This window comes from Colias eurytheme, chromosome 11 (genome assembly GCF_061535395.1).
Source record: "Colias eurytheme isolate Ceu_HAF_F1 chromosome 11, ilColEury1 Martin Lab GWU primary, whole genome shotgun sequence".
Classification (NCBI taxonomy): Eukaryota; Metazoa; Arthropoda; class Insecta; order Lepidoptera; family Pieridae; genus Colias; species Colias eurytheme.
Genome location: NC_142990.1, coordinates 5,333,322 through 5,348,129, shown reverse-complemented (window position 1 = coordinate 5,348,129; position 14,808 = coordinate 5,333,322). Strand labels below are relative to the sequence as shown.

The following is a 14,808-nucleotide window of genomic DNA, read 5'->3' as shown; positions in this document are numbered from 1 at the left end:
TATAGAAAGATTATAAATTTATAAATGCATGTTTAGTTTTCGTGAATAGGTGCCTAGACTACCTATACCATATAGGTTGGTACCATGTAGGCAAAGAGTAAAGTAATAAATAATTTGGAAAATCCAAAAGTGCACGCCTCATAATTTTTTTTTTAATAATTATTTATTAATTATTATTTTTGTTTATTTAATAACAATTAAACCACATCGAATCAGACCCTGAAAAATGAAAGGGTTCTATTCCTGAGCATACTCAAGAGTAAGAATCGAATACAATACAATCGTTTATGAATCGTAAACAATGGACTATTGTTAATTATTTAAAATAATAATTAAAAAAAAATATTTATGAGTTTTCAATCTATAGTGGTTTAAAGTTAACTCAAAAATGGAGCATTTTCGTAAATTTTCTAAAAAATCTTAGAGAAAGTGTAAGAAATGTTATAGTATGCTATATATTCGTGATCTACTCAATAAGCTCTTTCATTTGATACCCCACACGACATGTTTTGGAAATTTTTATTTTTTTCTTTGTATGCCATATTTAATTACCGGGGTGGGGGGAGGGGGACCACAAAACTGGTTGGCAACATCTGTCTATAGGATGTCTAGGATCTATACAATATATATCAGAAGTCAGATTTAGGTCCGCTATTTTTGCAAACGAACATCTCCTTGGAGCCTGCTCTAAAAAGCATGTAGATATACATGATATTATACATTATTACATAAATAATATTATTAATATACTCACTGAAGTATGTACATATTTCTTTAAATATTTAATTTTAATTAAACCAGTTGGTAGGTACCTACTATTCTATCACTCGATTTGAATTAATTAAATATTTAATCATGGACGTATAAAAAAAGACGGACGCCGTATTACGAACAAACAACGTGAAGCCACCATAGTAAGCTAGCGATTGTGTAAAGACAATAAACACGCACACACTCTCACCATAGTAAGCTAGTCGGCCGCCATTACGTCGTGAACTACCGACTGATTAACTGCGTCACTGTTTCACAAAAAATATTTAAAATGCCGTCTTGCGTGGTTAAATGGTGTCGCAACAGTACAATTTTAAATAACAAAACACAAGGGATTACATTCCACAGGGAAGCAAGTTATTTATTTTATGTTTTAATGACAAAATTATTACGGCAAAATTTATAGAAAAAAATACAGCCGCCATTGTCATCAACACAGCTGTTGCCATGGCAACTTGGCACACACACATGGATGTTTCGCCGCCATTACTAGGCTTCACTCAATGTTTAGGCGATATACCGTCCGTCTTTTTTTATACGTCCATGTATTTAATATCAACTTGTTTAAAGGTAGGTAATAATATGTAAATAATATTCTTGTTTTCTGTGTAGTTGACCTTGCTATAAAGTGCGATGTGACGACTGAGTATTGTTATTACAAACATCTAAAATAAAACTTCTTATCAAATTATATAGCCGCAAACAATTGTCAGTCCGTTGATAAAGTTTCTCAGTTATTTAGTGATTTTGCTCTTACATAAAAGTTAAAACTTAGGTATTTTAATATGTATGGAATTAAGACATTTTTAATTTTAAGACCTACCACAAAATTAACTGGTCTTTCCAAGATATATTCAATTTCTAAGGTAAGAAAAATTTGTATTAGGTAACTTAGGTACCTATTTATTTAAATTATGTATTAATATTACATTGCACTTAATATATGTAATAATAGTTAGATAAATTTAAATTATAAAACTATTTAGAAATAAAATTTCTTGGTATTTTTAATTTTATATCACTAAAAAATTTTTTATACCTAACTAAGTACCTACTAGTTAAAATTTTTATAATAATTAAATAAAACTTGCAGGTTATATTTTGTGCAGCTTATAGTACTTCTATAAAGAGCAAAATTGTTGCTGATGTCAACGAAGCAGTGAAAGATATTAACGATGGATCAAAACTATTGGTGGGAGGGTTCGGGTTGTGTGGTATTCCAGAAAATCTTATCAAAGCAGTTAACAATAAGAAAGTTAACGGACTCACAGTTGTCTCTAATAATGCTGGTAAGTGAATTTTTTATGATTTTTATATATATATGGTTCGTTACCTTCTTTAAATGCTACGTATGTATGGATATTCAATAAACCTATATAAATTCACTAGATGTTGCCCGCAGCTTCGCTTGCGTGGAAAGATAAATTTTCATGGTATAAGTTTTCATCCCCTATTTTACCCCTTTAGGGGATGAATTTTCTAAAATCCTTTCTTAGGGGACGCCTACGTTATGACATCTACCTGCATGCCAAATTTCAGCCCGATACGTCCAGTGGTTTGGGCTGTGCGTTGATAGATCACTATATCAGTCAACTTTGAGTTTTATATATATATAGATATTTTTGGTGCTTGTCTGATATTTTACCTAAATAAATGAATCCTTGTGGAATGAATACTTACGATTTTTAATTAACAGGAGTTGAAGATTTTGGCCTTGGAATCTTGCTGAAGAGTAAACAAGTTAAGCGCATGATATCATCATATGTAGGAGAAAATGCTGAATTTGAAAGACAATTTTTAAGTGGAGAGTTGGAGGTAAATGTGATTAATATTTTTTTATATTAGGAAAACAACATGTTGTAAATGTTTAATTTGTGCTTATATAATGAAATTTTAATCTTCCAGGTATTTCATACTATACAAAAATCTCTTAATGTCATTTCAGTCTGTTGTTTCTCTTTTTCATTACATTGCATAACTACCTTTTTATTTCTCCGTTCAGGTTGAACTTACTCCTCAAGGGACGTTAGCTGAAAGAATAAGGGCAGGTGGTGCTGGTATTCCTGCTTTCTTTACACCAACAGGCTATGGAACTTTAATACATGAAGGAGGTTCACCAATAAAATATAATAAAAATGGAAAGGTAATGCATATTTATATGCAATGTATGTATTTTTAGATGCCTTTACACATTAGTTTTTAATGTATTGTTTTTGTAATTTATATAAAAAATTGCAGATAGAAATACCAAGTTCTCCACGTCACGCACAAGTATTTAACGGTATCAATTATATTATGGAAGAAGCCATTACCGGTGACTTTGCTTTGATCAAAGCCTGGAAAGCTGATAGATTTGGCAACTTATTATTCAGAAAAACGGCACGCAATTTTAACCCAACTATGTGTAAAGCGGCCAAAGTTACAATAGTTGAAGTGGAGGAAATTGTTGATGAAATTGACCCAGACTTTGTCCACATACCATCAGTATATGTTCACAGAATTGTGTTGGGTGACAAATTTGAGAAGCGAATTGAACGGCGAACGATAGCCAAGCCGAAAGAAAACAAGGAAAAGAAAGCTTCAGATTTGGTCAGAGAAAGGATTATTAAAAGGGCAGCTTTGGAGTTCAAAGATGGAATGCATGCTAATCTTGGGATTGGTGAGTCTTATCTTTCTTATTAATAGATATTTATTACAAAAAGATCAAAAAAATTATAACTTTAATATGTTTCAGGTATGCCAATGTTAGCAAGTAGCTTTATCCCAAGCAATATGAATGTGCTATTGCAATCTGAAAATGGTATCCTGGGTTTAGGACCATATCCCACGGAAAATGAAATTGACGCTGACCTTATAAATGCTGGAAAGGAGACTGTAACAACTCTTCCAGGTAATCTTTGATTATTTACACTCTAAAAAATGAAAGCAGATACTATTATTATTATGAAATATTTTTAATTCCTTTAAAGCCTTTTATAATTTACTTTAAAACCGTGCAATTAAGTTTTTATCTAGGTATTAGGTGTTCATAAATCTAATATTATAAAGCTGAAGAGTTTGTTTGGTTTGTTTGTTTGAACGCGTTAATCTCAGGAAGTATTGGTCCGATTTGAAAAATTATTCCGGTGTTAGATAGCCCATTTATCGAGGAAGGCTATAGGCTGTATATCGTCACGGTAAAACCAACAGGAGCGGAGCAATGCGGGTGAAACCGCGGAGCACAGCTAGTTATATATGGATGATTTGAAAATTTATGCCTGTTTAAAGAGTAGCACATTACCTTTTGCTGTCTTATCTGGATAGAAGATGATAAGTATTTATATCAATATACTTTTGTATTTAACATATTTCTTGTTGTATAGGTTCATCATACTTTTCTTCCGACGATAGTTTTGCTATGATCCGCGGAGGTCACATTGACCTGACTATGCTTGGTGCTATGCAAGTTTCACAATATGGGGATCTTGCCAACTGGATGATACCTGTAAGTAATTTATAATAATGACACTTCAATAATAACATATGATTAATTCTAATGGTTTTTTTTTGAAGGAATCACAAATTTTATAATCAAAACTAGCTTCCGCCCACGACTTTGTACGTGCATCCCCGTTTTTCCCCGTTCCCGCAAGAATTTCGGGAAATCCTTTCTTAGCGGATGCCTACGTCCTAACATCTACCTGCATGCCAAATTTCAGCCCGATACGTCCAGTGGTTTGGGCTGTGCGTTGATAGGTCACTATATCAGTCACCTTTGAGCTTTATATATATATATATATCACAGATCACAGAAACTAAAGGGAGATATGGTTAGGGGGCGGGGCCGGTGTCGCAGCAATATGTACATAAAGAGAACAAACTGTAGCGGTGCTGTATATGTACGTCACTTACAATCTAGTGTGCGAACGAATAGTCGCTCTCATATTTTTGTGTGATGACACGCACACAACGCTAAGTATTGTTTTGATTTTGTTTACTGCAGTTGTGTGCGTAAATTTTTTATGAGACACGGTTTCGTACTCAGCGCAAGCGATTGGCATCTCTCTAGATCTCTATGATAGATACAAGCAAAATACCTACTTAGTTTATTTTAAAGAAGTTGTAAAATTCTATTTATTATTTATATGTTTCTAACATAATATAATAACTTTTTTTAGGGTAAAATGGTGAAGGGCATGGGTGGTGCCATGGATCTTGTTTCATCTCCTGGAACTAAGGTTGTCGTCACTATGGAGCATTCAGCTAAAAATGGTGGCCATAAAATTGTACCTGAGTGCTCATTGCCTCTTACTGGAAAACATTGCGTCGATATGATCATCACTGAGAAGGTAATAATTAGGATGAAATATATTGAAGTTATAATTAGCACTGTCTTACAGGAACTATAGCATTTATAATTGTTTATTTTATACATGATGTTAAGTTCAAAATGTAATTAAAATATTAATTTATATACCTGCTACATTAACCTAATCTAAATTATGTTTACAATTAAAATGTAATCTCTTATCTTCACATATCTTGTAATCTTACCCTATTATTATTCCAATACTTTTTATTTTCAGTGTGTTATGGAGGTAGTCAAAGAAAAAGGATTGATATTAACTGAGTTGGCTGAAGGCGTTACTGTGGAAGATGTTATAGCTAGTACTGGATGTGAATTCCATGTCTCACCTAATCTAAAGAAAATGGGAGACATAACTGAGGTTAATTCTGAATAATGTACTGAACTAAGAACTTGTACTTAAGTTATAATCTCAAATTAAGCATGTAAGAAGCATGTATTTTGAAAAAATGTTTGATATATTTTATATAATATTATATATTTTTTTACTGTGTATACTGCCATGATTTTATGTTATGCATTTTATAAATGTTTTATAAAGTTTATTGTTAATATGATCGTTTTATTGTTTTTAATTTTATTGAATTAATCACTGTCTGGATCTGTATGCTTAGCTATCTTTAAAATTACGTAACAGATTATTTTTTTTAATAGATAGAGTAATTCAAGAGAAGGTTTTAGTACTTTATAATTTATAAGCCGAAGCCGCGGGAGACCTAGTCAATCATAAATCTACGTGTGAATGTACAACGTGAGCTCCGCGCTCGTGAAGTGGGTGGATGATGAGGGATTTGTTCACGCATAAGAACGATTCGGTTTCGGCTCGCGGTTTAGTGAATGATAATTGATTGGCTCAACTTGGGCTCAAGTCAATACTGCTTACTGACTGACAATGTAAAAAAAATTTTTTTCTTTGACAAATCCACGACAAAGAATTTTTCTTGATGTCACCACAGTCACACAAATAAATATTAACAACTTTATTTCAAAATTAATATATTTCATAGATATAAACAAAGTGTAATGGAGTGGAATGGACCAAACCACCCATTTGTTGTGTGGGCGTCCTGTTTCCTATGGGCCATATCCGTTTTTTCGATTATATGGTCTTTGCTTTTGTTTTTATGTAAGTCGAATATATTTTTTTAATGTTACTATTTTCCACTAATTTAAACTTAATCTACCCAAAAATTTGTTTATCCCACGTTTATCCACAGCTATATTTTATGGGATACCCTAAATTATTTAAATCATGAATTAAAATCATAGACAAAAATTATTCAAACAATAAAACTGTTAAACTAGTTAAAGGATTTAAAATTTACAACATTTAATTGGAAAATAAGTTGAGCACAGGTTGCCTGTGTACAATATGTGTGGATAAATCTATGGGTGTCTTCCGTTATGCACTGCAACCACTGCACAGCGCTATCACTGTAGAAAAATTCGTTCCGTTATGGACTGCCAGTATACTGCCGCAGTACCCTAGGGAAATTTATGACGTCATTAATCGCCGCCATATTCTACTGTGAGCACTGGCGTTTTCGAGGTAAAGTACTCGCAGTACTTTGATCACGTGATCAGTCCACAGAGCAAGTAATATGATCAGTCAAAACCACTCGAGTGCCTAACGTCTTATACAAAGCTACAGTATAATCAGAAAATTTTAAAGTTCTGTAATTAGTTTGGATTAATAAATAAAACAATGGAAGAATTGCAAAAATTAACTTTATTAGACTGTGTTGAAAATTTCAATACGAGCTGAAAGTTCTTTTTTATGAAAAAGTACTTACTTTTATTATATTATAAATTCAATTTACAATTAATATTAATTAAAATATTTTTAATTGGACAGTACTCCAAAACAGTTTATTTTTATGTTCTAGAAAACTTTAATACACTCATTTGAATGCTGCGTCAAAAAATGCGGCTGACAGTATACTGGATTGCGTTCCGTTTTAAATCGTAACCAGTATAACTGGCTATAAAGGAACGGCTTCACAGTATACTGAATTGACATCACAATTCACACCTTACAGTGGTCGCAGTGCATATCGGAAGACACCCATTATAATTTTAACCTCCTTGGTGTTCCGAGTTGCGCTTTAATTACAATTACTACCTAAATAATCAACAAGCTACCTAACAGGTACACCAGCTTTCAGTTTCAATCGATCAAAGACTGAACTTTGCTATTAAACTAAAGTCTATACCTACTATCCAGCCCCCACTGAGTACATACATCATTGAACATTTTTAAACTACGTAGTGGGCATTAAAAATTGTCCTGAAACCATGTACCTATAGGTAAAAGCACAAAATTGGTTTGTTTCATCCACAAAATATGATTTTTCGACTGGAGATCTGCGATGGCACCACGGATAAGATGATGGTTTGAATAATATGTATATTACATATTGAAAATTGTAGGTTTAAGTGACCTGTTATTTTTTACGGGAACGGATTTAGTGAATGCGCTTATTCTACTATCTGGAATACTAATGATGCCCACAACTCTATTTATTTTGAATTCAATTGCAACTGGAAAGAAAATAAAGTAGGTACCTAGTTACTATTATCATTTTTAAAAGAAAAATTTTTATTGATAAAAATATTTTTTACATAACTATTATAGCTAAAATATGTAAAAAATATTTTTATCATTAAAAATACGAAATATTATTAACCCTTTAGGTCGTCAGTCAGTCACTGCACAAATAATATTCTTAGTTTTAATTTTTATGCTTGTTGTTTTTATAGCCTTTACGAGTGCATTTTGATATTGTTTTTTTTTCTGTGGTGGTGGTAGTTAATTTGGTGTGCCTAATAAATTTATTTTATTCTTTTTTATTTATTCTAATTTCAACAATACTTTTATTTACAGCCACAAGGATAAAGTTTTATGTTGCCCATTATGGCTTTGCATTGTTTGTATAATAATTATCAACGTAATTGGTGTTATTTTGTGCATACATAAAATATATGTATGCCAAGAAACTACCATGAAATTCATTACAAGTTGTATGAAGAATTATAAAACGGTGCCAAAATATAAAAACTTTGTTGATAATCTACAGTGGACATTTAAATGCTGTGGGGTACTTGTTTCCTATTAATAAATAACCCAACGTTACCTATATATTTAACGAAGCTTAATGCTTTTTAAAACATTATTGAATTTTAGTTACTTTCGTACAAGGATTGGTATAAGCAAGACTGGCATGATAAAGTAAGTGAATACGAATTGGAGCCATCGACTATTAAGCAAAGGGAAGCAAAGAATGTTAATGAAGTGGATAGTGTTCCTTTAAGGTATAATTTTAGAAATAAATCAACATTCTAAATTTGCTTTTATGAGGTTCTGTTTACAGGCGTTAATTTTAGTAAATTGACTTTTTTATATCAAAATCTGCATTTACATTTCTATTTTTATGGGGGTCTTCAAGCGTAGAGTGAACAGCCCCCCTAGACTAGTGGTTTTCTATTAGCGTAAAGTTCAATAGAATAGATTATAAAATATGTATTGAGATATATATCATATGAGATTGACGTTTGATTACGACGACGACGTCGATTGATTACTTCAATCTAATATATTCATAATCTATTCTATTGAACTTTACGCTAATAGAAAGCCACTTGTCTAGGGGGGCTGGTACCTTCTAGGGAAGCGCGTACCATCTTAGCCCGCATCTCACACGCGCCTTCCATAACGACGATAAAAAAATATATTAACTATCCTACTTTTCACTGTCGAAATTTTTTTAAAGTTAGGTATAGTCTTTTTCTCTCGTATTTTATTCATTGTTGTATTACCGTGAGAAATATACATAGCAGAAACTTTCTGATTGATTTATATAACAGGCATGATGTTAATAAAATGTTTTATTATGTTAAAGTTGGTTGGTTGGTTATGGTTGGTCGGTTCGTCTCTGCTTATGGTAATACTAGCTGCTCCGCGCGGTTTCACCCCCGTGGCTCCACTCCTGTTGCCCGTAGCGTGATGAAATATAGCCTATAACCTTCCTCGATAAATGGGCTATCTAACACCGAAAGAATTTTTCAAATCGGACCAGTAGTTCCCGAGATTAGTGCGTTCAAACAAACAAACTCTTCAGCTTTATAATATTAGTATAGATGTGTTAAAATTTAAAATAACCGGGGCGAGCACCAAAATCTACAGTTTTATTATTTATATCTTTTATTTTTATTAAGTGTTTATATTGCTATTTTCCAGCTGTTGTAAAAGTGGATCTTGTGTATCAAGTTATCTGAAAGAGTTAGGAACTCATTCAATAAATACGAGCGGATGTGGTCAAATTTTGTACCGCATTATTATGATTTCCATGAATGCTCACCTTGTGATGTTTGTCTCAGTGATACTTCTAGAGGTAATTGAACTGATCCTTTTCCTATATAAATCATAGTACGGTCACATACAATGTAGTTTCTAAATTTACAAGCTATGGTAGATATTTTTTCATTGTGACTGCGTATATTTTTTTTCAATACAAACAGGTACTTACTAATGAACATTTTAAAGGTATTCATACTAAGAACTATTATAATAGACGGACGAAAAAGTATGCTTGATAATTTAAGGAATTATAAAAACGTAAGTCATATTATGTCGGTGAATGAAAATTTTGATGCCTCAAGTGGATCATATCAATATATTGCTCAAGACAGTGATGATGCAGTACAATATGAAAAATCTGTCAATGATAACGATTATTAGTCAAATTTCCTATATTGATCGTAGTATAATTATTTACATTAAACACTACTTTATTCCTAATCCAGTCTGTAGGTATTTATGCTCTACAAAAGGTGGCGTAGAAAATGTTTTGAAACGATATTGTTTAGGTATGAAAGGTTAATCAAAATCCAAGTTTTCGACCTTGACGGACCCAGGCGCTAGCCGCCATCTTGAATTAAAGGTGCTAAAATTAGGTATATTTTAAATAACTTCTCTATTGTTTACTAAATCACAAAAGTGTCTATGAGGGGTTCAAAGAAGACAAAATTACCTACATTTTTTTCATACATTATTATTCTGTAAATCTTAAAGGTAAAAAGTTACAAGCGACGGAAATAATAATATTTACAGAAATCATATAATTTTAATTTTGTTTAAAAATTGTACAGCTATCATTTTTTAATTCTCTTTGATGGCCCGGGCTGGTTAATGGTGGCTTCTTCATTATCGTCGCTGAAATTTTCTGTTTCATTGTCTGTATTTTTAGTTTCCAACCATGAAATTTCGTCATCATGACCAGAAGAAATCGAAGACGCTGGAGCACGCTTTCTAGTAACTTTTTACGGAGGGGACATGGATAAGGAATCCTTAGAAGATATCCGATATGAACGATTCGTAAAGTTATCAATAAAAAGTAAATTTAATCGACGAAATTTCATGGTTGGAAACTAAAAATACAGACAATGAAACAGAAAATTTCAGCGACGATAATGAAGAAGCCACCATTAACCAGCCCGGGCCATCAAAAAGAATAAAAAAAGATTGCTGCACAATTTTTGAACAAAATTAAAATTATATGATTTCTGTAAATATTATTATTTCCGTCGCTTGTAACTTTTTACCTTTAAGATTTACAGAATAATAATGTATGAAAAAAATGTAGGTAATTTTGTCTTCTTTGAACCCCTCATAGACACTTTTGTGATTTAGTAAACAATTGAGAAGTTATATAAAATATACCTAATTTTAGCACCTTTAATTCAAGATGGCGGCTAGCGCCTGGGTCCGTCAAGGTCGAAAACTTGGATTTTTATTAACCTTTCATACCTAAACAATATTGTTTCAAAACATTTTCTACGCCACCTTTTGTAGAGCAGAGGCTTTTACATTTCCCCACAGACTGGACTATCCATTTAACATTGTTTTTTTATATTTAATGGTTTTTTGTTTGCTTTTGAAGGTCTTCCTTCCCTTGAACCTGTGAAAGAACAGGAAAAATAATTGTAAAAAGCATAGTAACAAAAGTTACCACATTTAATTTAAAAAAAAGCTTTTAATCAGCACCCCCGGCCGCGAGCGGCGAGTCTAACCCGCACTTGGCCGGATTTATTTATAACATTTTTGATAATTTATTAATAAGTATGCGTGTTATTCCTCTATCTGCGTATTACTTGCTCTGTTGTATGCTTGCTTATCTGTTACTACTATGTCAAAAAATGACAGTCAATGTCAAAGGTAAACTGTAATTTGTAAAACGAAAGATTGAGGTTATGATTTACAAATCATTCGATGTAAATAAAAGAAAATAAAATAAGAGAAAGGAATTAGCCGACTTTATATATATTTGAAATGGTATTTTTAAGCATTGTAAATTTCGTAAGATGTCGGGGGCCAGATGAATTTTGGAGAAAAAGGAAGATATTCAGGTTAGCAGCGCATTATGTTGGTCGTCGCCGAAATTGTTATTCTATAGCTGTACGAAATGTTCATCGTGCCCTGGTTTACGCTACAAAAGCGCGCCAGTTAAAAAAACAAGATATGAAAGCTCTATGGGATACACGAATAACGGCAGCTTGCGAACAACATAATATAACAGAATTTTCTTTAAGAGAAGGCCTGGACCGTGCCAATGTGATGCTTGATCGTAAATCTTTGTCTGATTTAGCTTCATGGGAACCAAAAACATTTGAATGCCTCGCTGCAGTTGCAAAGGAAAAACTACGGCTTGATGGAACCGTTGATAATATGGATAGAAGGGAACCAACTGGAGTAGATTTAAACCTTCAAGATGTAATGTTGGAAGCTTGGTTAAAAGAGAGAAAGTAGATTGTCAACATTTTATTAGTCTTAGTTATAAGAATAAATAGTAATTAGCTAAACTAGTAATGTTTTATTATAAATCCTATCAACTACTGCCTAAGTCCCTTTTGAGTTGCTTTGTCAATTCATTTTGTTTTTCCAGGATATATACATTTTCTATTTTTCTTCTTTGTTGCCGCTCTGTATCTCTTAGAACACCTTCATGCATCTTTTCTCTAAAAAAATAATAATAATTAAATACTCCTTAGCTGAACACAAAAAGTTATATTTGAAAAATTCAACTGTAAAGTAGACAAGATGAAATATTGTTCTCTTATGTTTGTACGAGAAAGGTTACTATTTTGTGATGTAACAAATAACTTTCATCCAATAACAGAATGTTAAATTGGCTGATTTGATAAAAATGAATAGTGTTTGTAAATGGTGTTAAAAAATGGATATGGTTGATAATTTTTGAAGTGTAATGTAATGAGTCTCCTTGAGAAAATTTTGAGTTTGCTTCCTGTTTGTGAATGATCAATGTTATAATATCCCAAATTTTAACACTAAAATTCTAAGTTACATATATGTTTTCACTTGTATCAGCAGCTCAGTTAATTTACCTACTTTTACATGTCTTATGACTTGACTTCATACCATGGATCCTTGATAGAGATTAGAGACTACCTTCTGCGGCATATGGCTACAGTATATAGCAGTATTGAATAAAATTAGACTGCTATATACAGCATATACAAGTCTATCTTTATATGTATGAACATTTATCAATAAAAAATTTGGAGGAGGATAAAATTAAAATGTAAGTGTGCAGCATTCAAGAATTTTGCTGTTTGAATGATATACCTATGTTAAAATAATTACTCAGGGCATTTTACCTGTCCGACTGTTGTTTTATATGCACATAACCAACTATTCCTGTAGTAACAAGACAGGTTAAACCAAGTACGATTTTAGAAGTGGACGACATTTGAATTATGGATTGAAGATTTGCGGTTGAGTAAGTTTTTAAAAGGCTCGATATAATATGATTTCCGAATATATAAGTTGTATGTTGGATTATTATTTTAGAGGAAAAGCTATGCAATAGCCAATATCGTAACGTATAATACGTATTATATTTTGTTTTGATATAATTTTAATTCGTAATCAGTGTTGCCACATGCCAAATCGATAAATCTGGATATAGTAGTCTAAAAATCTGTATAAAATCTGTATGAAATCAAACCGTAAGCTGTTTAAAATCTGAATGGTATGTTTGTTAAAGAAAACATTGGATTGTACTTAAAACTTTATTGATTAAAAAATACATACTTTTATTCATTTTATTAATCAATTTCTTGTGAACATTGAGCTTAAAACATGGCTCGTTATTCAATAATTGTTTTGTCAAAATTAGCCCCTCCATCGTTTCGGTGCCTAAATGGTTCCTGGTTTTTGTTTTAATTAAATTAATAGATGAAAAAATCCTTTCATGTAATCAGAAAACGTAGTCGACTCGTAATCATCGTAATGAACGAATGATTGATTTGCAAACATTAAAAAGAAACAAATACATTCATTCGTTAACAAAATACATGTTTCGGGAAATCCCCAGAAGAATATACAATTATTGTTTGTTTGTTCCGAGGGAAATCCCCGATGTACGCCATGAATGTTGCCGGATTTAAACAACTGTATAAAAATAATATACTTAGATAATGGATTATTTTATCATAGTAGTGTCCTTATCCAAAAAAGGTTTTAACAAATGTATAAAATTTACTTTGCTTATCAATTATTTTATCATAGTTAGTGTCCTTTACCTAAAATCTGTATAAAAGTAAAGCCAAATCTGTAATCTGTATAGTGGTCTTAAAATCTGTATAGATACAGATAAATCTGTATATATGGCAACACTGTTCGTAATTCGTATCGTATGTACGGTTATGTCAATTGATCTGTCATTATCTATTCATTTTTGACATATGTCAAACTTTAGGTAGGTGACACAAAAGGTACTAAATGCCTAGAACTGAATACAGATTATTTTTTCAAAATTTAGTAGCTAAGTCCAGTAACGTGCGTAACACTTATAATAAAATCGGCAGAAAACATGCCCCTCACTATCAAAAATGAAGCACAACTGAGACGATTCAAATGTAAGTTACTCCTATATATTTATTCACTAGAATACGAATTAAGAATCTAAATTCAGAGAGGAATTTTAGCTGTGCGAGGCCATCCTCAAACAAATAAAATAATGACAATTAAAAATGTGTAGGTTCATACCGTTCATACTTACTCAGTTGTGGTAGTTTAGCACAGACCAATTTTATATGAATCTTATGTAATTTGAATAATTATTTCTAAAAAGCTAAACTGACTTCAAAATATGGTTACAACTGGACATAATTTGAATGAGGCCAACCGGAAGGCATTGTTATAGTCGTATAGGAGGTATCAACGTTGACAAGAGAGAATTTTAGTATAGTTGGTTCTTTGATATGCTGTTCCTCTTGCTATTTCGGTTATAGTCCGGGCTGTTTGGCTGGCCGCAGTGGTTGCGTTTATTAGTGCGCATCTTATCTGCACAGGAAAATATCCTTAATTTAAAGTCATTTTTTAACGCGTAATTTTTAATCTTTTGCCTTTAGATAGATCCATCAGACATAATTTTTTTATTGCAAGACGTTTTTTTCGTTGTTAAATAGGTGCCAGACACAATTTTTATTTCAAAATAATTAAAATATCATCGAAATAAGTGAAATTCCATCAACATGAGTCCCCGTGAAGGATAAGTAATCACTGTGTTACTTATACTATATATAATATTCATTTTACTATTTACATTTTTTTTGCAACAATCTACCATGGTGCCTCCTATTCCCAACGAACCTCAAATAGGACGATAAAT

At 32.0% G+C, this 14,808-nt stretch overlaps 4 protein-coding genes across 5 annotated transcripts; 3 read left to right on the top strand and 1 right to left on the bottom strand.

The window, feature by feature from the left end:
• The first annotated feature begins 786 nt into the window (after positions 1-786).
• On the top strand, positions 787-5,668 carry SCOT (Succinyl-CoA:3-ketoacid CoA transferase). Of its 2 annotated transcripts, XM_090106854.1 has the most exons (10): positions 787-804; positions 1,384-1,637; positions 1,865-2,060; positions 2,468-2,586; positions 2,774-2,914; positions 3,010-3,430; positions 3,506-3,661; positions 4,134-4,255; positions 4,929-5,099; positions 5,337-5,668. In XM_090106854.1, exons 2-10 carry the CDS (start codon positions 1,557-1,559, stop codon positions 5,490-5,492), a joined length of 1,563 nt encoding a protein of 520 aa, XP_089962980.1. In that variant the 5' UTR covers positions 787-804; positions 1,384-1,556; the 3' UTR covers positions 5,493-5,668. The 2 variants fall into 2 exon arrangements, with proteins under 2 accessions (XP_089962980.1, XP_089962979.1); XM_090106853.1 differs by lacking the exon at positions 787-804 and having other exon boundaries at positions 1,321-1,637.
• A 131-nt stretch (positions 5,669-5,799) lies between these two features.
• LOC149904558 (uncharacterized) lies at positions 5,800-9,905 on the top strand. Its single transcript, XM_090106855.1, has 6 exons — positions 5,800-6,242; positions 7,547-7,673; positions 8,001-8,214; positions 8,301-8,428; positions 9,354-9,507; positions 9,660-9,905. The coding sequence occupies exons 1-6, from the start codon at positions 6,140-6,142 to the stop codon at positions 9,852-9,854; spliced, it is 921 nt and encodes a 306-aa protein (XP_089962981.1). The 5' UTR covers positions 5,800-6,139; the 3' UTR covers positions 9,855-9,905.
• A 1,408-nt stretch (positions 9,906-11,313) lies between these two features.
• mRpL20 (mitochondrial ribosomal protein L20) lies at positions 11,314-11,974 on the top strand. The gene has a single exon (XM_090107434.1). It carries the CDS (start codon positions 11,445-11,447, stop codon positions 11,919-11,921), a length of 477 nt encoding a protein of 158 aa, XP_089963560.1. The 5' UTR covers positions 11,314-11,444; the 3' UTR covers positions 11,922-11,974.
• On the bottom strand, positions 11,919-13,017 carry LOC149904556 (protein PET117 homolog, mitochondrial). The gene is made up of 2 exons (XM_090107435.1): positions 12,791-13,017; positions 11,919-12,130 (listed from the first exon to the last, which is right to left on the bottom strand). The coding sequence occupies exons 1-2, from the start codon at positions 12,880-12,882 to the stop codon at positions 12,001-12,003; spliced, it is 222 nt and encodes a 73-aa protein (XP_089963561.1). The 5' UTR covers positions 12,883-13,017; the 3' UTR covers positions 11,919-12,000.
• Between the last annotated feature and the right edge of the window lie 1,791 nt (positions 13,018-14,808).

Coding starts and splice junctions, on each gene's coding strand:
- SCOT (XM_090106854.1), top strand. CDS start 1,557: ATGTATGGAATTAAGACATTTTTAATTTTAAGACCTACCACAAAATTA. Junction 3,662..4,133: donor GACTGTAACAACTCTTCCAG/GTAATCTTTGAT, acceptor CTTGTTGTATAG/GTTCATCATACTTTTCTTCC. Junction 5,100..5,336: donor ATATGATCATCACTGAGAAG/GTAATAATTAGG, acceptor TTTTATTTTCAG/TGTGTTATGGAGGTAGTCAA.
- LOC149904558 (XM_090106855.1), top strand. CDS start 6,140: ATGGAGTGGAATGGACCAAACCACCCATTTGTTGTGTGGGCGTCCTGT. Junction 7,674..8,000: donor GCAACTGGAAAGAAAATAAA/GTAGGTACCTAG, acceptor TTTTATTTACAG/CCACAAGGATAAAGTTTTAT. Junction 9,508..9,659: donor TCTCAGTGATACTTCTAGAG/GTAATTGAACTG, acceptor AACATTTTAAAG/GTATTCATACTAAGAACTAT.
- mRpL20 (XM_090107434.1), top strand. CDS start 11,445: ATGGTATTTTTAAGCATTGTAAATTTCGTAAGATGTCGGGGGCCAGAT.
- LOC149904556 (XM_090107435.1), bottom strand. CDS start 12,882: ATGTCGTCCACTTCTAAAATCGTACTTGGTTTAACCTGTCTTGTTACT. Junction 12,131..12,790: donor ATAAAACAACAGTCGGACAG/GTAAAATGCCCT, acceptor TTATTTTTTTAG/AGAAAAGATGCATGAAGGTG.